The sequence below is a fragment of the Mesoplodon bidens genome, assembly GCF_964165515.1.
Source record: "Mesoplodon bidens genome assembly, chromosome: 6".
Taxonomy (NCBI): Eukaryota; Metazoa; Chordata; class Mammalia; order Artiodactyla; family Ziphiidae; genus Mesoplodon; species Mesoplodon bidens.
The window spans coordinates 42,727,894-42,752,085 of NC_138162.1; the positions used below are offsets into that span (position 1 = coordinate 42,727,894).

Genomic DNA, 24,192 nt, shown 5'->3' on the forward strand with positions numbered 1-24,192 from the left:
CAAATAGTACAAAAGAAGATAGTTCAATTAAAAATGGGCAAAGGACTTGAATAGACATTTTCCCAAAGAATTATGTACAAATGGCCAGTAGATAATGAAAAGGTGCCTTACATCAATAATCAGGGAAATGCAAACGAAAACCACAAAGAGATATTACCTCACACTTCTTAGAATGGCTATTATAAAAAAGAAGAGAGAGCAAATAGCGAGGATTTGGAGAAAACAGAACCCTTATACACTGTTGGTGGGAATGTAACATGGTACAGCTAATATGGAAAACGACATGGAGATTCCTCAAAAAATTAAAAATAGAACTACCATACCAGCAAACCCACTCCTGGGTATATACCCAAAGGAATCAGTCATTATCTTAAAGAGATATCTGTATACCCATGTTTATTCCAGCATTATTTACAACAGCCAACATTTGTAAACAACCTTAATGTCTTTCCATGAATGAATGGATAAGGAAAAGTGATTCATATATATGATGTACATATATCATATATACAAATATTATTCAGCCAATTAAAAAAAGGAAATGCTGCCATTTGCAACAACATGGATACATGGATGAATCTGGTAGGCATTTATGCTAAGTGAAATGTGCAAGGCAGAGGAAGACAAATACTGTATGGTATCACTTATATGTGGAATCATTGAATAAAAAAAAGAAAACCGATTTCATAGAAACAGAATAGAAAGTTGGATTCCAAGGGCTGGGAGAATGGTAAATGGGGTAATAAGGTCAAAGGGTATACATTTTCAGTTTTAAGAAGATTAAGTTCTGAGGATCTAATGTACAGCATGGTGACTATAGTTAATAGTACGGCATTGTGTATTGAGTTTCTGAGAGTAAGTCTTAAGTATTCTCACCACATGCACACGCACACACACATACACAAAGTGTTAACAGTTAACCATGTGAGGTGATGGACGTATTAATTATCTCCATCTTGATAATCATTTTACCATGATTTACCATTTTACCATATATCATCACATTTTACACTTTCAATATATACATTTTACCATGATTTACCATTTTACCATATATCATCACATTTTACACTTTCAATATATACAGTTATATTGTCAATTATTCCTCAATAGAGTCAAAAAATAAAAACAAACTTTAGAAAAATGTCCTTTAAAAATATTCTCTACTTTGTTTTAATGCACTCATTTGCTTACCTGAGTACTCCCAGAATACTCCTTTACTCTTCTTTCCTTGTGTCCCCCACCTCTATGGTCCTCATGTCCTTTTGCATTCTGTTTCCTGGGTTTTTCTCTAATGCATATTCATTCTTCATCCCCATTACTGCTATATTGGTCCAGACAGTTATTGTCTTTTCCTCTGTTAATTGGTCCCCCTCCATATATATGCTCCCTTTCTCATACCTGCCAGAGTGATCTTTTGAAAAATGTAAGTTAAATCACTCTCCTCTTTAAAATCCCCAGTGCTTATCTTCCATCGGATGACAATCTAAACTAATTGGCCTATCATACCCTTCATTTTCTCATTCTTATTTGCTTCTCCTAGTACTTTCTCAAGCATACAAGTTAAGTCACGATTAACTTATTTTCCAAATATATAATTTAAATTCTTTATTTTCACATTATCATTTCTTCTTCCTAAAAGCCACACTCACACACTCTTATGTTCACCCAGAAAGCTGCTATATTTTTCTCCAAGATACTGCTTAATTATTACCTGTTTTGTGAAGTGATCACTAATAACCTTGGCCCCAGGCAGTTTGCATTTATTATTCCATTCCCATGGCATTTTTAAGTATACGCCTTCATTAGTGTAGACCTTTTGTATTATAATTATTTTTTGCTCTTTCTCTCTTTAACTTCATAAGCTCCCTGAGGCAGGGACTATATTTACACATCTTTTAAAAAATTCCCTGCACACAACACGGTGCATGGTACATGGCAGTCAATGAAAGAAATAAATGGGGAGTGAATTGCAAATGGATGAAAAGAGTTATTGAAATTTATCATAAACAGGAAACGAGGTGTTTCATTCAGGCTGTTGCAACGTAAGACATTATTAATTTTTTAGAACTTGATAACATTAGTAAAAAAGCTCATACATTTTTAGAGTGCTTTTCCAAATTTTGAAGTACTTTCACTTCATCTCATAGGTTTTTCAACACCTGGAACAACCTTAGAGACATTTTTTATAAGGAAATTTCATTTACTTTTCCATTAGTGATTGAAATACCAGTGTTTTATATATATATATATATATATATAACATTCTACTTTTGGATGTGCATGTTATAGAATGCTTACCTCTGACCTACTTATAGCACATTTTGTATCACAGTGGATGACGTAGTAGATGAAAGTGATGACAACGATGATATTGATTTAGAAGCTGAAAATGAAACCGAAAATGAAGATGACCTAGATAAAAATTTTAAGGTTGGTATAAATTTCTGTGTTTAGTCAACTTTATAAATTGTATTCACAGGTGTAGGACAAAGATTGGGTAGATATGTATAGCTAACAGTAGATTAATTTGTTTTGTCCACATCATTTTATCATGGGTGACTATGGACACTAAGCTATTGAAAGGAAAATAATGTTGCTTTGAATACATTAGTCTGAAAAGGGCCTTAAAAGAAGTTATTTTCACTGTCTCTGACAAGGAAGATTTTATCTAACCTTTCTGACTTAGATTTTAAAGTCTAAGGAAATCTAAGGTTGAAGGAAAGTGTTTTTTGAGGCTCTTAGGTGGCAACCCGTTTTGCTTTGTTAAGTGGTAGAGGGGGCCATTTTAGTATCTGCAGAAAAACATCTTAACTCCTATTTTTCAACTGTTTAGCTTAATGCCTTTTGGGGCACAGGGGGTTCATTTGACTCTTGTCTGCTTGGGCCTTTTTGTCTTGAAATGCTACATCAAAGTTGGGGTACACTGAGTATTTGACTCTCTCTGGAAATAGAATCTAAGATACTGGAAGGAGATTTCTATCTTAATAGCAGATGTAGAACCAGTTTTATTATCACCAGATGTGATCACCAAGGCAAGCTTTGGCGAAATTGTCATGGTAGCCAGTCTAGACAACGTGATGGAATGCATCCTGGCCTCAAGAAGCTACAAAGACGAAAAACAGTGCAGGCTCTGGTGTTCAAGGCAAAAAATCTGGGGTAACTGTATTGGTGGTTCTGGACTTGATATGGTGAAAGAACTGGTAGGATCCAAGTTAGAAGAGTTTATATTCTGCATATAAAGTGTTCCTTAGATAACAGGAGGTATATTAAAATCAACTGTTTGGATTCTTTGGGAAGTGAGTGTTTAGAGATAGTAAAATTTCCTAGATTAATATTAAGTTTATAATTTAAAGTTTTGTATTTCGATGGAAACCTTTCTTTTATGTATGTTTCCATGTGTATTAAAAACAAAGTATGTTGAGTGTAATTTATTCTTCATGGCTCAGGGTCCTCATTAAAATTATCTGTTGTGGGCTTCCCTGGTGGCGCTGTGGTTGAGAGTCCGCCTGTCGATTCAGGGGACACGGGTTCGTGTCCTGGTCCGGGAAGATCCCACATGCTGCGGAGCGGCTGGGCCCGTGAGCCATGGCCGCTGAGCCTGTGCGTCCAGAGCCTGGGCTCTGCAACGGGAGAGGCCACAATAGTGAGAGCCCCGCTTACCGAAAAAAAAAAAAATCTGTTGTGACTGCTACAGATGTAAAGATGGAGATTGGCAGGGAAATAGAACTCAATAGGAATTTATAACAGTGATTCTAATTTTTCTGCTTGGAAATTGTCAGTGTGTATGCATGAATACATATTTAAAATTTTTTAAAAAATCGTATGGGGATAAGTTTCGTATATTATGTATCATGGTCATTTACCCCTAAATAAATTAGTGTATATTTCCTCTAAGGACAGTGATATAGTAATCTCTCAGTGTCCTAGGGGGAATTGGTTCCAGGACCCACCTCAGATACCAAAATCCACAGATGCTCAAGTTCCTTATATGAAATGACATAGTATTTGCATGTAACCTATACACATCCTCCCATATACTTTGTCATCTCTAGATTACTTATAATACCTAATACAATGTAAATGCTATGTAAATAGTTGTAAGTACAAAGTAAATGCTGTGTATATAGTTGCTGGCGTGCTGCAAATTCATGTTTTACTTGTTGGAGTTTTGTTTTTTTAATATTTTCAATCCATGGTTCATTGAATCTGAGGAATGGGAACCTGTGGATACGGAGGACTGACTGTATTCTGTTACATAACCACAAGACAATTACCAACTTAATACATTTATAGTGATATATCATTTTTATCTAATCTACCATCCACATTCCATTTTGTCAGCTGATCTAATCCCTTTTAAAAGATTTTTTTTTCTTTCTCCAGTATAGGATCTAGCATCAGGTATTGCATTTAATTGTCATGTCTATTAAGTCTCCTTTAATTTAGAACATTTCCACATATTTCTTTGCCTTTTTTGACAGTCACATCTATAAAATATACAGTTATTGGCAGCATTATTCACTGGTGTATTCGAGATTGCTCACATTTTCCCCATTTTACCTTAACACAGCAGTTATAATAATAAGAAAAAATAATAGATTGAATTTATTGAACAGTTAATCCTGTGCTAGTCCATGCACTTTACATATACAGGCATACCTTGTTTTATTGCATTTCCCTTTATTGAGCTTAGCAGATACTGCGTTTTTAACAAATTGAAGAAGGTTTGTGGCAGCCCTGTGTGGAACAAGTCTGTTGGTGCCATTTTTCCAACAGCATTGGCTCACTTCATGTCTCTGTGTCACATTGGTAATTCTCACAATATTTCAAACTTTTTCATTATTAATATATTTGTTATGGTGATCTGTGATCAGTGATCTTTGATGTTACTATTGTAAGTGTTTAGCAATGAAGTATTTTTTAATTAAGGTATTTACATTGTTTTTTTAGACAATGTATTGAACACTTAATAGACCACAGTATAGTATAAACATAACTTTTGTATGTATTGGGAAAACAAAAATTCATCTGACTCTCTTTATTGCGACATTTGCTTTATTGTGGTGGCCTGGAATTGAAGCTGAGATATTTCCGAGGTATGCCTGTAGTAACCATTAAGTCCTGATAGTAATCCTATAAGGTATGTGGTATTATTACCTGTGCTTTACAGGGCTGATAATTAGAAACCAAAGGTACAGAAAGGTTATCGGTGTAGCTGATAAGAGGTGGGACCAAGATGCAGAATAAAGCATTCCAGTGTGAATGTTTGCTTTCTTTACCACTCTGCTCTGCTAAATATTACTTTTTTTTCAAGGGCCACAGAATTGTTGGCTCTTTGACACTGCTGAGCTGTGTTATCTTATTTTTCTTCTTTACCACTCTCTGCTTCTTACTCATGTTGTCTGTTACATTTGGACATTCCTTAGTTTTTCCTTTTTATCTAAATCACATCACTTTTTTCATGCTTTAGGTGAACCTGCTACATCGTAGTGGGTATAATATCTGTGTTCTAATGTGACTGTAGTCATAGAGACTGTTTTTTCCTCACCATAGTGATTCAATTCTCTTTGCCCCAGATTTTTCAGAGTTTGGAGCATTTATAGAAACCTGGAGGTTCTGTTGTAGAAGAGTCGTCTCCAGATTGCCAGGACTTGTCAGTATATAAGCTTCAATGTATTCTTTTTTTTTCTCCTTAATTTTAGAAGAACTTTAAGGAGTAGTAGGAGGTTTATTTCTTCTGAGTGTGTCAGGAGCTCTTTATCTTTGTTTTTCCCCAAACCAAAACACAAAATTTCTTTCTATTGACCTCTCAAAGTATAGTTTTCTTTCCTCACTGTGCCTGTTTTACAGGAAATTTTTTTTTTTAATTTTTAAAATAGCTACTTTGTAAAGCTATATCTTCATAAAATAATAATGAATATTGAACTACTAGTATGTTTAGAGTAAGGAATACCTTTAAAAATTTTTTTATTATTTTGAAAGTATTATCTACTTTAATAGATGCTATCAAGAAAGTTACATTTTTTTGGTTCATCAGTGTATAATTTAAGGATATATGAAATTATACATTCATGTAATAATAATTACACAATTATGATACAGTAATTAATATGATACACTTTAAATAAAACCAGTCTTTATTATTTATGGCAATGGGGAAAATCTTTTTATTGGCTAAAGAAATAATAGCTAAATTCCTGAATATGAAATATGAGAAATATATAGTATATTGTTCTTTTTTAAATTATGTGTTAATATGACAATATATAAATATAATCAGGTACATGTATATAAAGCATTTTAAGGATTGACACTTAGAATGAATTTAAGTCTGAAAAATAAGTACTCTGATAGTAAGATAAATATAAAATTGAAGATGAATACCAATTGAAAATTAATAAGTGGTCTTTTTATCTCTCTTTAGCCATCAGTGAAGGTAATGATGGATTTGTATTTGTGTAAGGCCAGAGTTGTTGAGGGTCCTAGAAAATAGCTTGGTAACTCACACTTGTCTTTCCATCATGATGTACATTAGCTCTTTGTACACACACAGATCAAATTAATCCTGGATAAATATCCTATTCCTCCGAGGTCATATTTCTTTACATTTACCCTCTTTTTTTCCTGAAGGGACATGGAAATCATTTTTGGCTGTTGTTCCACTCCTCATTGTTTTTTTTCCCTGAAAAACAGACTGAATGGTGGTAATGAGCTTTTCTAAGGGTGCGTGATAACCATTAGTCGCTCTTGAGGCAGTGCGTTATATTGACTAACAGTGTATTCTTTGAAATCACTGATTAGTGATTTCACATGCTGGCTCCTCTCTTTGCAAGCCACTTAACCTCTCTGTACCTCAGTTTCCTCTTTAATTAAATGGAGGTCATGATACTATCTGCTTCATAGTATTCTTATGCAGATTAAATTAGATCATTATGTAAAATCCTTAGCATAGTCCGTCACATATTTTCATTGCTCTATAAAAGTTAGTTATTTTGATTATCACCACCACCATCATATACTTACGTTTTTCAATTTAGTTTACTGCCCTTTAATCTGAGCAAAACGATGGCAGTTGGGGAGATTGGGGGGGAACATAGTTTAGTTTCGATCTTGATGTTAGTTTTTCTATCTTGAGGAGCCTACATACCATGCTATGTTAGGATAATCTTTGATAAAAAGAAAACACAACATAACAATCAAAATAACAATAACAACAATCAAAAAATGTAAGCAAATTTTAATTTACAATGAAATTAATACAACCTTTCTGCAGTGATTATTCTCTATGTACATGTAATTAATAATTTGGAAAGCTTTAAATCTGAAATGTATTTTGTAAGTTTTCATTTTTCTTAATTGGTGACATACCATTTTTATTATTTCAGAATGATGATATTGAAACAGATATTAACAAACTAAAACCCCAGCAAGAACCAGGACGAACAATAGAAGAACTTAAAATGTATGAACACCTTTTCCCTGAGCTCGTTGATGATTTTCAGGTATACAGAAAATTCAGCATCTTAACTAATTTTAAGAAAAAGTTCTTTTTTTCTTAGACCTATCATCACGGTTTTCACTTCTAAAAAATGAAAGTAGTGTTGCTTTTCTGAGTGACATTGGACAGTTATTTCAGCATTCTGAGCTACAAATTGCTGTCGGTAAAACGAGGGGACTAAGCCATTTAATTTTTGGACTAGCTTTAAAATTTTTTAATCATTTTTGTTTATCAAGTTAATTGACATCGTTTTTTATTCTTTTTAAAAGTAATCTTTAAAGTGGCATTTCAGAATCTTATGTTAAAGCCTTATTTTTATCAGTTGCTTTCAACTGAGGGGAGATGAGAGCTGAGAAAATGCTTAATTAAAAACATAGTCTATGCTCGTTGAATTGTTTTTCCTGATAGTCACCATATAAGCATGGAAGGTCGGGGAAAGAGGACAACTGGAAGTCTTTGAATCTAAGTTGCTTCATAAGGACAGTGACTTCTTGTTAACATTTCTTACCCTCATTTATTTACTAGAATATAGTATTCAGCTTGGATTGCACAGCAAGTAAAGCTGATTGAACTGATGGCTAGTAGTAAATATAGTTTCTTACGCTCACTCTGCTACTCACTTGTGGTGGGTTCTTGAGTAAGTCCCTGAAACTGCCCAGAATCTTAAACTGTAAAATAAAGGGTTTGAACTGATAATCTTAGATTTATTTAGCTCTTGCTGCCAACCGCCCCCCTTCCCCTCTCCCCCCTGCCCTGCCAAGTTTCACACACTTAATTCCTGGTTGCTCAAAGAAAAAGACTTAAATGTGAAGCTATATGTGAGAAATAAAAACAGAGAAATACTTGCTAGCTAATGTTTACATTTCACAGTTCTAATTATTCAGGTTTCTCTTTGGGAACTAATGAGCTTTTGGATGCAATAGAAGAAGCAGCAAGTTGCTCCCTCTCCCCCTCCCCCAGTGTCTTGGTACTCCCCATAGATTTGGGGTATGTTGGAAGGTACATTGAAATCAGGGGTAGTAGAAAGAGGGCAGGAATGAAGGAGAGGTTATTTGTCAAAGAAAAAGAAGAAGACAAGAAGAGGCATTTGGGAAAGGATACAGGGTGATTTTCTTTCATGCCACCTACCGGAAGTATCTGGCTGCTCTTTTCACACTTTTGTGCCCAACTAAGAACCACTTTAAAATAAAACCCCAGAAATAACAAATACTGCCAATTTAAAGCAGAAAAATATATTGTGGAAGGGGTTTGGGGAAGGAATTGATTATTCTGTGAAGAAATGACCTATTTTCTTCTCTATTTGTATACATATAAGAATTATATAATGTGAGTAAAAACTGTAGGAGTTTTGATGTGGGAATAGAGATGACTAGTTTTTTAATAGGTGTTAAGGTCAGGATTTTGATTCTCATTATTTCACAAGCCAGTTCTTTTCTTGTAGACTATGTTGATGAGTACTTGTACGTTTGCCTATTAGTTCAACAACCAGAATAGGCCACCCGTGATGGTTTCCTGCTTGGCACCTTTGAAGAGCTGGCCAACTTGTCCTTTAGTTTGGCTGCTCCTAGAACAGACTCCTACTTTTGGCCTGACTTGGTGTGACCAGGGTCAGATGGTAAAGACAGGTGTGTCTGAGTGTTAAGAGCTCTGAGGATTCTTCCCAAGTGAGTTACCCCTTTTTACTGTGTTTAAGCAAAAGAAGTTACTTCCAGTATTTCAGATAGTACATATTTATTAAGGCCATATTTTTAAAGCTTAAAGTAGAATAGTTAGCTCTATGTATATAGTATATATTGCAGGAAATAGCACATTTTCTTCTATGTACGTAATTGGAAAATCATTCTAAAGTAATTGTGTTGGCACTCTCTCATTTTTCAGTTTCAGAGGAACTCACTGTTCAAACACTTTAGTCTCTAATTTTTTAAGTGTGTGTTGGAACTATGTATAGGCAGAGATATTTAAGTGATGTTTTTTTGAGAATTAAAAATATTTGGTTGGCTCTAAATAGGAAGTGTTTGAAAGAATTTTTTTCAGCTATCATTGTATCAAATGATACAATGATATGAGATGGCAGATCATGAGATATTAATCAGAAATGGAATTAATTTTGATTATGACTTTTTCCACTTGGATTTGCATCTCACTTTCAACATCAACCACTGAAGCTTAAAATTACTTGATGTGTTTGTTTTTACCTGAACACCACCCACTTTGTTTCCAGATGTGTTAAAGCTACTATTCAATGGCCTGACGGAGGCAGAATGAGTGCATTTGAAGTCCACATAAAGAATTATTAAAGTAGTTAGCAACAGACTTTTTAAGGGGACCTTACGCATGCTTTTAAAGCTATGATTATTTATTTGTAGTGACAAGTATAGTTTTATTTTCTTTTGTTTCTTGATAGCAGAATATTAGAAGTGTCAAAATCCTGCATTTTCACAGCTCTGTTTTCATACATCTCTGGTAGCATGATGACATTTACCATATGGACTTTTGTTATGTTTATTTCCTTCCCCTCTTTTTTTTGTGTGTGATACGTGGGCCTCTCACTGCTATGGCCTCTCCCGCTGCGGAGCACAGGCTCCGGACGCGCAGGCTCAGTGGCCATGGCTCACGGGCCCAGCCGCTCCGCAGCATGTGGGATCCTCCCAGACCGGGGCACGAACCCGTGTGCCCCGCATCGGCAGGCAGACTCCCAACCACTGTGCCACCAGGGAAGCCCCTCTTTCCCCTCTTTTTAATTTGGTTTTAAATTTTTATTAAAGTTATGCATGGACAAAGTTTAAAGAGCAAATAGTTTTACATAGTCTAATCAGGAAAAACTGTAGTCTCCTTCCTATCTGCTGTTTCCTACAATCACCTTTCTGTATGTTTTTGAAGTTAATCCCCATATTTCTAAATGATATGCTTACAGTGCCATGTCTTGATATTTCCTGCTTTCATTCTCTCTCTCTCTCTTTTTAATATCATCTTAAGATAGATGTCCAGTAATTTTCAGCTTCTCTTCTAATATTTACATTTTGAGGCTATAAATTTCCCTCTAATTACTGTTTTAGTTGCATCACACAGGTTTTGAAATTTAGTACTTTCATTTTCTTTGTTTTGAAACTTTTTTTCCATTATGATTTTTTCCTTTGATTCATTGGTAATGTCAGATTGGCTTTTTAATTTCCAATTTTTTGTTTATCTTTTTATTGACTTCTAGCATATTGTAGTAGGATGAGAGCCCATATCCTTTATGATTATAATCTTCTGAAATTTTTGAGGCTTATAACTTTGAATATGGTCAATTTTTGTTATTATTTCTCATGTCTTTGGAAAGAACTCTGCTGCAGTTAGTCATGGTTGTATATTTGCCTAATAGGACAAGATTGTTAATTGTGTTTAGAAGCTCTTTTCTATCCTTATGGATTTTATTCCTATGTTATCAATTACTGATAAAAGTGTGTTAAAGATTTCTCATTATGATTGCAAATATGTTTCTTTTTGCAGCTCTGTCAGTTTTTGTTACATAGTTTTGGAGGCTTATTATTTATTTTGTATAAGTGTATATTGATTTCTCCTCCTTTCAAATTGAACTTTTTTTTTTTGGCTGTGTTGGGTCTTAGTTGCGGCATGCAGGATCTTTCCTTGCAGTGCATGGGCTCTTCATTGTGGCGTGCAGGCTTCTCTCTAGTTGTGGCGCACGGGCTCCAGAACACGTGGGCTCTATAGTTTTCAGTGTGCGGGCTCTCTAGTTGAGGCATACGGGCTCAGCAATAGTGGCATGTGGGATCTTAGTTCCTTGACCAGGGATTGAACCTGCGTCCCCTGAATTGGAAGGTGGATTCTTAACCACTGGACAACCAGGGAATTCCCTCAGATTGAACCTTTTATTGAAGTTAGTTTTTTTTTTTTCCACCTTTTTTTTTTTTTTTTTTCTGTACGCAGGCCTCTCACTGTTGTGGCCTCTCCCGTTGCGGAGCACAGGCTCCGGACGTGCAGGCTCAGCGGCCATGGCTCACGGGCCTAGCCGCTCCGCGGCATGTGGGATCTTCCCGGACCAGGGCACGAACCCGCATCCACTGCATCGGCAGGCGGACTCTCAACCACTGCGCCACCAGGGAAGCCCTGAAGTTAGTTTTTATCTGTAAGACTTTAAGGCAAAAAGTTTTTTTAAAAAAATATTAATATAGTTACATAAATTTTAGTTACTTGCCTGGCATCTTTAAAAACCTTTTCACCAACTTCTTGTTACCCTTAGCTGTTTATCTTTTAAACAGCATATAGTTAGATTTTAAAAACTCAAGTCTGAGTCTTTGCTATTTAACTGGAGTGTTTAGATCACTTACATATAATTATTCATATATTTGGATTTGTGAGATCTTATTTTGTATTTTCATTTGTTTCACCTCTGTGTCTTTTTCTTGCCTTTGTTTGGATTATTTTTCCTCGTTTCAGTTTTTTCACATTTATATGAAAACTACACAGTCTCATTATTTTAATTTTATTCAACTTTCTTGTGGTATAATTTATGTGCAACAAATTGCATTCATTTAAAGTGTAAGTTTGACATAAATGCAAAAATTCTAGTTACTCTTTTTTTTAAATTTATTTATTTCATTTTATTTTTGGCTGTGTTGGGTCTTCATTGCTGCACGTGGGCTTTCTCTAATCGTGGCGAGCGGGGGCTACTCTTTGTTGCAGTGCACGGGCTTCTCATTGTGGTGGCTTCTCGTTGTGGAGCATGGGCTCTAGACATGTGGGCTTCAGTAGTTGTGGCATGCGGGCTCAGTAGTTGTGACTCACAGGCTCTAGAGCACAGGCTCAGTAGTTGTGGCGCACGGACTTAGTTGCTCTGTGGCATGTGGGATCTTCCTGGACCAGGGCTCAAACCCATGTCCCCTGCATTGGCAGGTGGATTCTTAACCACTGTGCCACCAGGGAAGCCCTCTAGTTACTCTTGATAAAATAGTAAATATATATATTTACTAAATTCTGAAGTTAATTAGGATCTTTCTTTTCTCTTCTTAATTATAAAAGGAAACTTAGGATACTTTATATATACCTCCCAAACCTTCAAAACTTACATGCTTTGAATTTATATTTTAACTCTAGCTTTACAAAAAAAAACCTCATATGATGCTACTGCTTTGTGCTTAGATTGTGTTTAAGATTTATGTACATTTTCACTACCTTTTTATTTTTTATTTCTTCTTGTTTCTCAGACTTTCTGTCTGAATTGCTTTCCTCCTGCTTGAAATGTTTTATAGTGTCTGTCTGTCTGTCTCTTTTTTGGTCCAAAAATGTATTTATTTTGTACTTCTTGAAAGTTAGTCACTGTTTTCCTCTAGCTACTTTTTAAAAATCAACTTTACTTAAGTGTAATTTACATGCAATAAATTACAAATATTTAGGTTTAATGAGTTTTAACAGATATATACAATTGTGTAACTACCAACCCCGTCAAGATATAGAATTGTTTCTGTCACCCCAGAAATTCTGCCTGGGTTTCTTTTTAGACAATATCTTCATCTCACCCAGGTAACTACTGACCTGCTGTCACTCCAGGTTAATTTTGCCTGTTTTGGAATTTCTCAAAACTGGGCTCGTATAGTATGTACTTTTTTGTGTAAGGCTTCTTTTACTCAGTATGTTTTTGAGATTCACCTGTGTTTTGCATTTATCAGTGTTTTTTTTTTCCCTTATTGCTGAGTAATATTTCATTTTATGAATATACCACGATTTCTTTATTCATGCACTTCTTGATGAGTATTGTAATGTTGGCAGTTTGGGGCTATCATGAATACAATTGATACTACCATGTGTGTACAAAGCTTTTTTGTAGGAAAGCTTTGTAGGAAATATGCCTTCATTTCTCTTGGATAAATACCTACAAGTGAAATTGCTGGGTTGAGTGTATGTTTTCACTTTATAAGAAATTGTTTCTGGTGACTTGTAAGATTGTTTCTTTAGCTTCAATGCTCTACAGTTTCCCAGAAATGTTTGTTAAGTGTAGGTATTGTTAAGTCTTGTTTGGGATTCATTGTGTTTTGGAATCTGTGAGTGTTGTTTTCTCATAGGATTTGGAAAAACTCTTTATTCTCTTCTTCAGATACTGCCTCTTTCTTTTTCCTTCTCTCTTCTCTTTTGGCATTTCAAATTGAATGTAGGTTTTCTAACTCTCTTCCATATCTTTTAACTCTTTTTTTATGTTTTCCTTCTCTTTGTTTCTCTGTGCTGCATTTAGGTAATTTCATCAGAACAGTCTACCAGTTCCCTAGTTCTAATTTTTGCTCCATCTAATCTGTCATTAGAAACATACATTAGGCATTTAAATTTGTTTTTGATTTTTAGAAGGTTTAAAAAAATGTTTCATTAGTCTTTAACTTCTTGTTTCTTGTCTTTCATTTCTTTGAACATATTAAATATAGACATTCCTTAGTCTTATAGTTTTAGTGTCTGAATTTCTTGCAGTTTTTTTTATTTTTTGCCATGAGCTGCTCGTTTTCTTTATAATTTTGTGGAAATTCCAGAAGTTTTTTTTGTTGTTGCTTTTGACAAGCACTGTAATAGATTAAATTCCTCATTGAGGATTTTTGGACCACCGAGATAATGTGAATTCAGGCTGCAAATTCATGTGGTGTGATAGCAGGCTTCTGGTACCATTTTGTGAGTAGTGCTATTCTTCACCCTCTTAAGTGCTAAGGTTTGAGACAGTTGACTTTCCTTGCTATTATTTGTTTTGTGTAGGGTATTTCTAGGGCCTCTATACTGAAGGTTTAGTTTTCTGGGGTTCCTCTTTATGGGAGGGGTATCTTCTGTTGGACTCCCCACTTTATGCAAGCTCTGGGTTACTCTCCTGTTCTTTATACTTTTTGAGATGGGAAAACCTATACCCTAGGTCACCTGTTTTAACAAACATTTTTCAAGTGAAAGCCAGCTTCAGTCTTACAGCTTTGGGATCCTGTCTTCACTTCCTATTTGGTTTTTAACCCTTGCTTTCTTATTCACTTGTTGTCATACTTAAAATGTTTTAATATCTTTTTTTTTTTTTTTTGGCCGTGACGTGTGGCTTGCAGGATCTCAGTTCCCTGACCAGGGATTGAACCCTGGGCCAAGGCAGTGAAAGCTCTGAATCCTAACCACTAGACCATCAGAGAACTTCCAAAATATTTTAATATCTTTTCCAACAGTTGTAAATGTTTCTGTGGGGTAGATAACTAGCCCACCAGGTTTCCTACAACAGATTTTTAAATGCAGATTTCTTCCCTTCAGCCCTTTTAATGCAGAGACATTTACCCATTACCTCCTTTGTGCCTCCTTGCCTCCTTGGATTAGATATAGTACAGAGGCCGAAAGTGAATTATATTTGAATCCCTGGCTTTTATACAGTGGATATTTAAGGAATGAATCCCAAAAGAAAAGAGTCTTAATTTTGACTACATAATGTGTGTGTAGAAGTTAAACAAAATTAAAAGGTGAATTGTAAATCCAGAAAAATTGTTGCAAAAATAGGTTAAGGGATGTGTCTCTGTGTATGTGTGTGTATATATAAATAAATGTGAGAATTTATACTGCAAAACAAGAAAATCCCTATATTCCAGGAACAAATATATTACCTATGAAGAAATAAACTGGTTAATAGATATATGGAAAATTGTTTGCTTTTCTAATAGTCAAAGAAATGCAAATTAAAGTGGTGGTAAGACCATACTTCTTATCTACCACTTTAGAAAAAATTTTTTAAAACTATAGTACCTAATGTTGTCAAGGAAGAGAAAAGTTGAAATAGATACTCTCATATACAGTTACTGGGAATAATATTAATATAAGTATTTTTGAAAGGCATTTGGACAATTTGTATTAAACATTAAAATTGATTATAGTATCTGGCTCTGTAATTCCATTTCAGTGCTTGGGAAATTATCCTAAACAAAAAATTTATGCAAAAGGATGTTCATTGCAGAGTTCTTTATAATAGCAAAATTTTGGAAATGGCTTAAATATACATCTTATTTGTTTGTTTAAATCCTTCCATATTCTGTGAAGGATTTAATGCCCAGCAGTAGAATAAAGGTTAAACCCATTGAGGTTTTTTTTTTTTTTTTTGATAAAGTCTTACATAGACCAAAAAAATGTCTAAAAGTATAAAAAGAGAAAAGGCTACTTGATCTGTCAGCAGCATCCTTTTTTTTACTTGTCTTCCAGGACACTTTTCTTTCCTGGTTTTCATGTTTCCAGCCCAGCTTTTTCTTCTCCATCTCCTATTGTTTCATTTTCCATCTCCTCAACTTCTTAAGACTGTAGTATCCCGAGGTGTACAGTCTTTTGTCTTATTCTCTTATCTGTCTGTTTCTTTCCACTGATGATCTCCAGTCTCATGGCTTGGAGTAGTATCTGTATGTGAACGACTCTCAAAGTAACATCTTCTGCATACACCTTTCTTCTGAATTCTCAATGCATACATTCAGCTGCCTGCTTTACATCCTTGTCTATATGTGACTAGCTCACACTTAACATTCCAAAGCTAAACTCCTGATGCTTTTCAGTTGTTCAGGCAAATACTTTGGTACCATCTGTGACCTCTCTTTGTACCTTTTACCCTGTATCTGTTCTATCAGTATATCATGTCTTTTTTGGCCTCACAATACATTTAGAATCCAACCACTTCTTACCAACTTCTGTAGATTACTGCAGAGGACTCTTAATAGGTCTTCCTGCTTCTATTACCCCCCTGCTCCTCCCCAGAAAGACAGAACCAAACTAAACAAAAAAGAATTACATAGCCCCAAATGCCTAAATGCTGTGGTTAAGAAGGCTGCACTACAGTTTTGGTTTTTGTCTTTTCCCCCCACTCCCCTCCCCAAATACGTCATGTCATGGCAGTCGTCTTCTCAGAACCCTCCATTGGCTCCCAGTCTCATTCAGAGTAAAAAGCAAAATTCTTGCAATAGTCTGCAAGGCCCTACAGTATCTGGTCCTCTTTACCTCTTGGACTTCATCTTGGTCCATCTGTTCCAGCCATCCTAACCTCCTTGCTGTTCTCTGACCACACCAGGCCTTCTCCCACTTGGGGGTCTGGGAACCGGCAGCCCTCTCTGTCTTTGCTTATATCTGCTCAGTGAGCCTTCCCTAATCAATGACATTAATATTGCCACCCACCTCTCCTCCCCCTGGCACTCCCAGTCCACATTACCCCTTTCCCCCTCTTCTTTTGCTTTAACACTTTGCCCCTCTTCTTTTGCTTTAACACTTTACCCTCTAACATTCCATAAAATATATTTGTATCATGTTTATTACTTTTTCTATTGACAGTCCTCTCCCCTCCTTCTGTAGAAGAATATAAGCTGCAAAAGGGAAGAGTTGTTTGTTTTTTTGTTTTTGTTTTTAAACTGATGGGTCTTAAGTGCCTGAAACTGCTTGGCACAAAACAAACACTCTAAATGTCTGTTGAATTAGTGAATAACAATTTAGCTGTTCTGTTTCCTTTAATAGATTTTGGATGATTTTAATGTCTCTATACTTTTCTAAAATTTCTCATATTTCTTATATATAGGCACTATTTTTATAATAGAAAAAGTAAAATAAGTGTAATGAATTTTGTGCTAGTTAAACATTTTGTCTTTTATTAGCAAAATTAAAATATACCCTGTTTTATCCATCTTTAAAATTTTCAAATGTTAGGTTTCTGAATCAGCATATAAAATGAATATGATCTTAGTTTTGTTAATACGTGTAAATATTCACATATAAAAGATTAAACTTATTTTTTATTTTCAAAGGACTATGATTTAATCTCCAGAGAACCAAAAGCTTTTGTATTTGAGGGAAAAGTGCGTGGCCCTATTGTTGTTCCCACGGCAGGAGAGGAAGCATCTGGGAATTCCAGCAGTTTAAGAAAAGGAGTTGTAATGAAGGTGACTGTGTCTCCTAAAGGAGATGAAGATAATAAGAAACCAGCCTGTGCGGATCTGGCAAAAGAAGTCATTAAAGATAATGACAGAACATTACAACAGCAGCTAGGTGATCAAAATAGAACTATTTCATCGGGCCATGGCTTAAACAATGATATTGTGAAGGCCTTGGACCGAATTACATTGCAGAATATTCCTTCTCGAACAGCCCCGGGTTTTACTGCAGGAATGAAGAAGGACTACCGTCTCCCTGTCACCGCCCTTACGTGCGCTAACGCATGTTCACACGTGGCTACTTGTGGGAATGTTCTGTTTGAGGGAAGAACTGTTCAGCTAGGCAAGCTTTGCTGTACTGGAGTCGAAACTGAGGATGATGAAGACACTGAGTCTACTGCATCAGTGGAACAAGCATTAGTTGAAGTTCCTGATGGACCAACGCTCCACGACTCAGATCTTTATATTGAGATTGTGAAAAGTACGAAGTCTGTCCCAGAATATTCAGAGGTGGCTTATCCTGATTATTTTGGTCACATTCCTCCTCCATTCAAAGAGCCTATTTTGGAAAGGCCTTACGGTGTACAAAGGTGAGTTGCAGATTTCCTCTTCTTCATAAACAAGATCATTGTCAAAGTATGGAGCATGCTAAAAAAAACTGCTTTGGTATTTAGGAAGAAAATTATTCTTAATTAAAGTTAGTATCAGCAGAGCCCCCTCACCTGCCCGCTTGTATCCCTCACAAGCATCCTGTAGTAATGAATCTACTTCTTGCCTATCAAAAGAAAAAAAATAAAGTTAGTGTCATTTTTTATCCTGCTTTGGAAATTTTGCATTGTTTTGAAATTGTATGGGTTTATTTATTTTCTAAGTTCATTACCTATTCAAATGAAGCCAGCATAATAAACCTGACCATTGTACAATTTAGAAATTTTCTATTTAGAATGATTCTGAAAATATAAAATGATTATTTAGTAATCTTTGAAAAAATATTATATTAGTTATATATTAATTTAGTAATTTGATTATTATTTGAACTTGATTTAGGTATATAATCTAAAAATAGCAATATGGGCAGCATTATTTTGTTGTAAAATTTGGAATTGGAAATATACAATATAAAAATTTGGGATTCATAGAACTGAACTTATTAAATATTGCCAATTAATTTTAGAAATTATGGTTAGTATTAACTGTTGCCAACTAGTGAATATTGGGCACATAAATACATTTTTGGTGCAACTTGACTATTTTCAGAGATTATGATTAAGGGTTTGTGATGGTGGCTTACCAGTACTTAAGAACATTTATATGTTCTTGATATGAGTATGGTATGTAATGATGAAGGAAGACATTACTGTGCATATTTGATCCTCCTTAGACTATGAGCTCCTTTAAGGCAACACCTGTGTCGTATTTATTTTTTATATTTAATATATAATATAATTAATCATTTTTACTTGGCAACTTAGTATATGTTTAATGCTACCAGTTGATTCCTTGATCCATAGGTATGGAATCACATACAACATAGCATCAGAACAAGGGACTGACTTTGCTGGGACATGGGGCGGGGGGGTGAGAGGGTGGGCCTTTGCCTTGTCATCCACCTGTTGTATCACAGACTGCATCATCCAGAGGTGACGGGCCTCTTGGAGTGCTGGAGTGGCCTTCAGAAGGCACAGATGAAGCTCCAACTCAGAGGAAATACTCTGCAAGGATGGGCTGCAGTCTTACAGGATGGAGTATAGCCACTAAGTTAGAAACTTCCATTTGGTTCTGTATCCCCAGTAGAAAGACTAATGGGTCTGGGAAGCAGAAGGTGGAAACAGAAATAGTCCTACTTACTGTAGCTCACAGTGTCCCGCTGGGGAACTTTGTGCAGGCATGTGTCCCTGCACCTCTGAGCTCTGCAGCGTTAGTAGTCCTAGTCCCAAAGTGGGTGTAGTCTTTCCACAGGGGACATAGCAAGGGTACAGTTTGACTGCAAGCTATGGTTGCCAATGATTTACTTTAGTCTCTTGTGTCTAGGACCAGCAGACAGGACCCAGATCAGCTAAAGGAGGTAGGATTGCTTCTACACAATGGCAACAAGTTGACTATGGGTGGCACTCAAGTGATCCACTAACTTTAAGTGTGAGTGGACACATGACGGCCACCCTGGAATGAGGATGATATGATTGCCAGGGTCTCAGACATCTAAGGAATGTTTGGGTCACTTAATCACATCAGCTACCAAGACCTGCAGAGGTGTTATAGGTGAGGCAGAGGGGAATTTTGATAGATATCAGAGGATGGAGATGAGTTACAGCCCTGAGAATAATTGCAGTGATGCATGGGGACAGCGTTTGTCCTGCTCATGTTTTTCTTCTAAGTGTCTCCTTAGTAGAGGCCCACAGGAACTGTGGAGCAGCTGCTCTCCAAAGATGGGTGGAGAAGTGGATCCATGCAGCACAAGGGTGGGCTGTGGCAGCCATGGCAATGAGTTTCTCATCTCTCCCTTCCTGAGAGAACCTGCTGTGAGGCTTGTAGTTGCCCCCAGACTTCAGCCACTGTATTTTGGAGATCCCTTGCAGTATTATTGCTGAGACCATGTCCTTTCTGCATTGCTTCAGCCATTGGCTGACCATGATGGTGGTACTAGAGCTGAGCCATTCCTGACCAATGCGGGGATCTGATCATAGGCAGTCTTTGCTCTGTGGCTTCTTTTTGGCATGGCTGAGACTTTTGCAGATCTGCACTGCAGTGTGAGGCTCTCCTACTCAGTGTTCTCTCTCTTCCCAGAGATAAAATCTGCTTTTTGGACAGACCTGAAGGCCTTTCACGCCTAACTACTGCTCCCTCTCCCCTTTGTTTTTCACACGTGTTTCCCCCAATAGATCTCTTGCACAGTTGGCTGCAAGAGATTGTGACTGTGTCTGGCATTTGCTTTTTGAAGGACCTGAACTGACATGCCTGGCATGAGTCAGAATCAGTCAGCAGCTAGATTTTTCTCCTTTTCAGCATCACCACTTAGTCTCTCTATCTCCTGAAAGTCAAAGATGTCATCTTGGCTACAGAAGGCACTTCCTGAACTTTAAGTGTTCTTTAAATGCTGAGAGCAAGTTTCCTCATTAAATTGCCTCAGTCTGAAAGTTTTAATTTTCCTTATTAGCCTATAATATCTGAAGTAAGATTAGAAGGAAGGAAGATTGTGGGATTGGGCTATAACTATTATATAGGTCTCTGATTCTCAGCCTTAATTTAACTACCAAGGTTCCTTCTTATTTCCCCTCATGGACTTTGTTATGAAAGCTTTTCTCAGTCAAGACTCTTATTTAAGTATTTTACCCATTTTTGCTAATAAAAGACATAAATTCCTGCTAAGCAGAGCTTCTGATTAACATTAGATCACCTTTTCAGTTAATACATTTATTGATATTGATAAGTAAAGAAACTTGTTTTAATTAAGTGTAGCTGTACTGCAAATAAATGTATCATGGCCACGAATAGTTGTTATACCTACTCTGTGGGTTTTCAAAATGTCTGTGCTGCCGGTGGGGAGCTACACCCTCAACTCTGGTGGCCTCTTGTCCTCTTTGAGCAGCTGTTTCTAGTGTTGGGCTTTGTCATTGCCTGGCTGGGTCTTTAAGAGAAGATTATTCCACCCACAGTCCCATAGTCTACTTGCTGTCTCCCCAGGACTGTGCCTTTCCTGGTAGAGGAGAAGTTTATACCGACTGGAATTACTGTGGCTCTTCTCAGTCCTCCCCTCTTTCTTCATATTTATGGTGAATTCTTTCACCTCATTCCTGAAACACAGACATTGCAATTGCTTTACGCATCTAATCAACAGATTAGAAGTTCGACCTCTTGAGTATATTAGTCCACCTTCAGATTTTTTTTCCTGAAGTAATTGACTTTTTCTATTGCCTCTCTACACAGGGTAATGTACCACCGAGTTTGTTATGTTATTCAAACCAAAGCTTTAAAATATAATTTTGAAACTAAACAGCATGATAAATGATAAAAAGGTCACTCAGAGTTGGGATATGTGTTTTAAAGGTGGGTGTGTTGGTGCAAGTTAAAGTGCATAGGAGATGGAGCTCAAGGAAATGAAAACACAGAAAACCCAATGATTTACAACCTGTTTTCCTGCATCCACTCTGGAAAATTTACAATGAGAAAAGTAGGACCCTAAAACAGCTTGGAGGGTTAGATAATCCATTTCTCCTGGAAGTTTCAAAGATTTCTTACCCCACTGATTTTCATCACCTTGATAAAAATATTCTTTTGCCTTCTGATTTGTTGCAACAGAAATAAGTGAGAAATTATGAAGTAATCTAACCTTTGCTAGTCTCTTTTGCTGCATCATTATATATTTTGTGTGACTGTGAGTGTTGCAAAGAACACCTTTCATCTTATTTGTCATGATTTCCATTTTCATATCATTTGTCAAAATTTCCATGGGTGTCAGATATTTGATGTGACGCAGGAATATAACTCTATGTCAATGAAACCAAACATTATGATTCTGTTTATTTAGATGTGTAGGACTTTCCCCAGTAATGTTAATTGCTTTAGATATAACTAATGCAAAAAATATATACTTAAAATGTTTCTGAAGTATCAATACATACTAGGCAGCAGTACTCTCATATTTGAGGGTTGTTACTCTTTTTCTCCTTATTTTATGTACTCTGCAAATATTTGTCAAGTATTTATGTGGAATTTGTGGTGGGCAGTGTCATCCCGATGCAGAGAGATGCAATGTGTCAAAGCTGCTTTTCTCCCATCATTTTTGAATAACGGGTAGAAAACTTCAGAATTATCTGTTCCTTCAGGTGATATTAATTTGAGACTGGAAGAACAAATGCCTGTAGCGGCAATACTTGTACAATTGGACTTGATTTGAGAGTGCGGAGGCCATGTGGCATGGTGAGGCGTTTTGGCAGGTCAGGATACTCTGAAAAGCAAGTCGAAGCACATGGATTCTAGACTGGGCTCTCCCACTGACTTTGTGTGTGTACATTTGAGCAAATAACTTTATTTCTCCAGATACCAATTTTCTTAACTAAAAGCAGATCACTGTTTTTGAAACTGTGGGTTGATGTCCATTAGTAGCCAGTATTGAAAGAGAAAATAACAGTGTGTCACATCTAGTGCAGCCAGGTATTGTTTTATAAACTTTTTGTTTCAGCTGTGTGTGTGTATGTGTGTGTACGCTTGCGTGCATGTGTGTGTATGTAGGGCTGTGATTTTTTTAATGTATTTCTTGAAGGTCACGATCAAGAAAGTTTGATAATTCATCTAGACCAGGGATAGCAAACTATGGCCCACAAGTCAAATACAGCTTACTGCCTATTTATGTTCAGCCCACCAACGAAGAATGGTTTTTATATGTTTAAATGGCTCAAAAAAATCCAAAGAAAAATAATATTTTGTAACACATTAAAATTATATGAAATTCATATTTGTGTCCATAAATAAAGTTTTATTGGAACACAGCCAGTCCTATTTGTTTATGTACCATCTATGGCTGTTTTTTCACCACAGTGACAAGGTTAAATAGTAGTGAGAGACCATGTGCCTTGCAAAGCCTAAACTATTTACTGTCTGACCCTATATAGGAAAAGTTTGCTGACCCCTGTAGCTAGGTAGTCTGAAGGCTTTATGGTTCTGTATTTGTAATAAAATATCAAATATGGGCCAGGTAATAGGTATTACTAAAATATTCAGAAGTGCTTCCTTTTTTTTTTGAAATACATTGAGGATATTGATTCTAGTTTGTTTATCTTATTTGCCTCATCTTCTGAAACTTATTTTTTGAGCAAATGATAAACATTTTGTAAGTGTCAACTTTTAGCTCAGTCCCTATCTGAGTGCAGTAACATTGTAAATGACTGATGTCAGAATTAATGAGGATTAACTATTTTATCATTTTCAGAAAAGAAAGCATTAGATTCCTTAAAATTATTCAGTGAAAATATCTTTTTGTCATTTTGAATGTCTACTTTATAATAATCTTTCTTGTATGTAATCACTGATCTTTTTAAAAGAAAGTACAATAAATGAATAAAATTTCATTAAAAATCTCTTCACCTCATTTGGAAGGGGAAAAATCCATTATAAGATTCATATCTCAATGTGGATAATGCACTGACATTTAAAAAAAATTATTGTAAATACATAATGATGATTACTTGAAATCCATATTTTTGGTTTAAGTTGGATCAAAAATTAAAATGAAGCATCTCAGTTTAAAGTGTGCTTGGCATTTTTTGGTGTATTTTCCTTGTATTCATATTACATAAAATTAGCATTTTGATTTTCTTCACATTGTTTTTCTGTATGTTTTAGAAAAATTGCCTAGCTGTATTTTATAATAATAGATACTTTATTATAAAATATAATTCATGTTACCTTGTTTTAAAAAAGCATTTAAGGTATTTTACGAAAATACTTTCAGCAAAATAAAATGCAAAAAATGGCAAAGAAACATGGTGACTCTTAACCTCAGAAATATGTTCAGCATTTTTCAAAGTAAGAGACATTTTTTTTTTAACTGGAGTATAGTTGCTTTACAATGTTATGTTAGTTTCTGCTGTACAACGAGGTGAATCAGCTCTATGTACATATATATCCCCTCTCTCATGGACCTCCCTCCCCCCGTCCCACCATGCAAATTAAAATGTACTGAGATATCATTTCCCACATATCAAAAATTGGCTAAAATGTGGAAGCTCGACAGTATATTCTATTGATGAGGCTGTGGAGAAACAGGCTCTCGCATACATTGATAGTGGGATTTTCAATTGATAA

At 35.8% G+C, this 24,192-nt stretch overlaps 1 protein-coding gene across 3 annotated transcripts in view; it reads left to right on the top strand.

Moving 5' to 3' along the window:
* The window catches only part of AGTPBP1 (ATP/GTP binding carboxypeptidase 1), a 173,639-nt gene that overhangs the window by 79,123 nt on the left and 70,324 nt on the right, over nucleotides 1-24,192 (top strand). For 2 of the 3 annotated variants that reach the window (XM_081236170.1, XM_081236172.1), the window contains exons 12-14: nucleotides 2,336-2,433; nucleotides 7,389-7,505; nucleotides 17,266-17,981. In XM_081236170.1, coding sequence (XP_081092296.1) covers nucleotides 2,336-2,433; nucleotides 7,389-7,505; nucleotides 17,266-17,981 — 931 coding nt within the window. The remainder of the gene's footprint in view (nucleotides 1-2,335; nucleotides 2,434-7,388; nucleotides 7,506-17,265; nucleotides 17,982-24,192) is intronic. The other variant, XM_081236171.1, reaches the window with a different exon arrangement.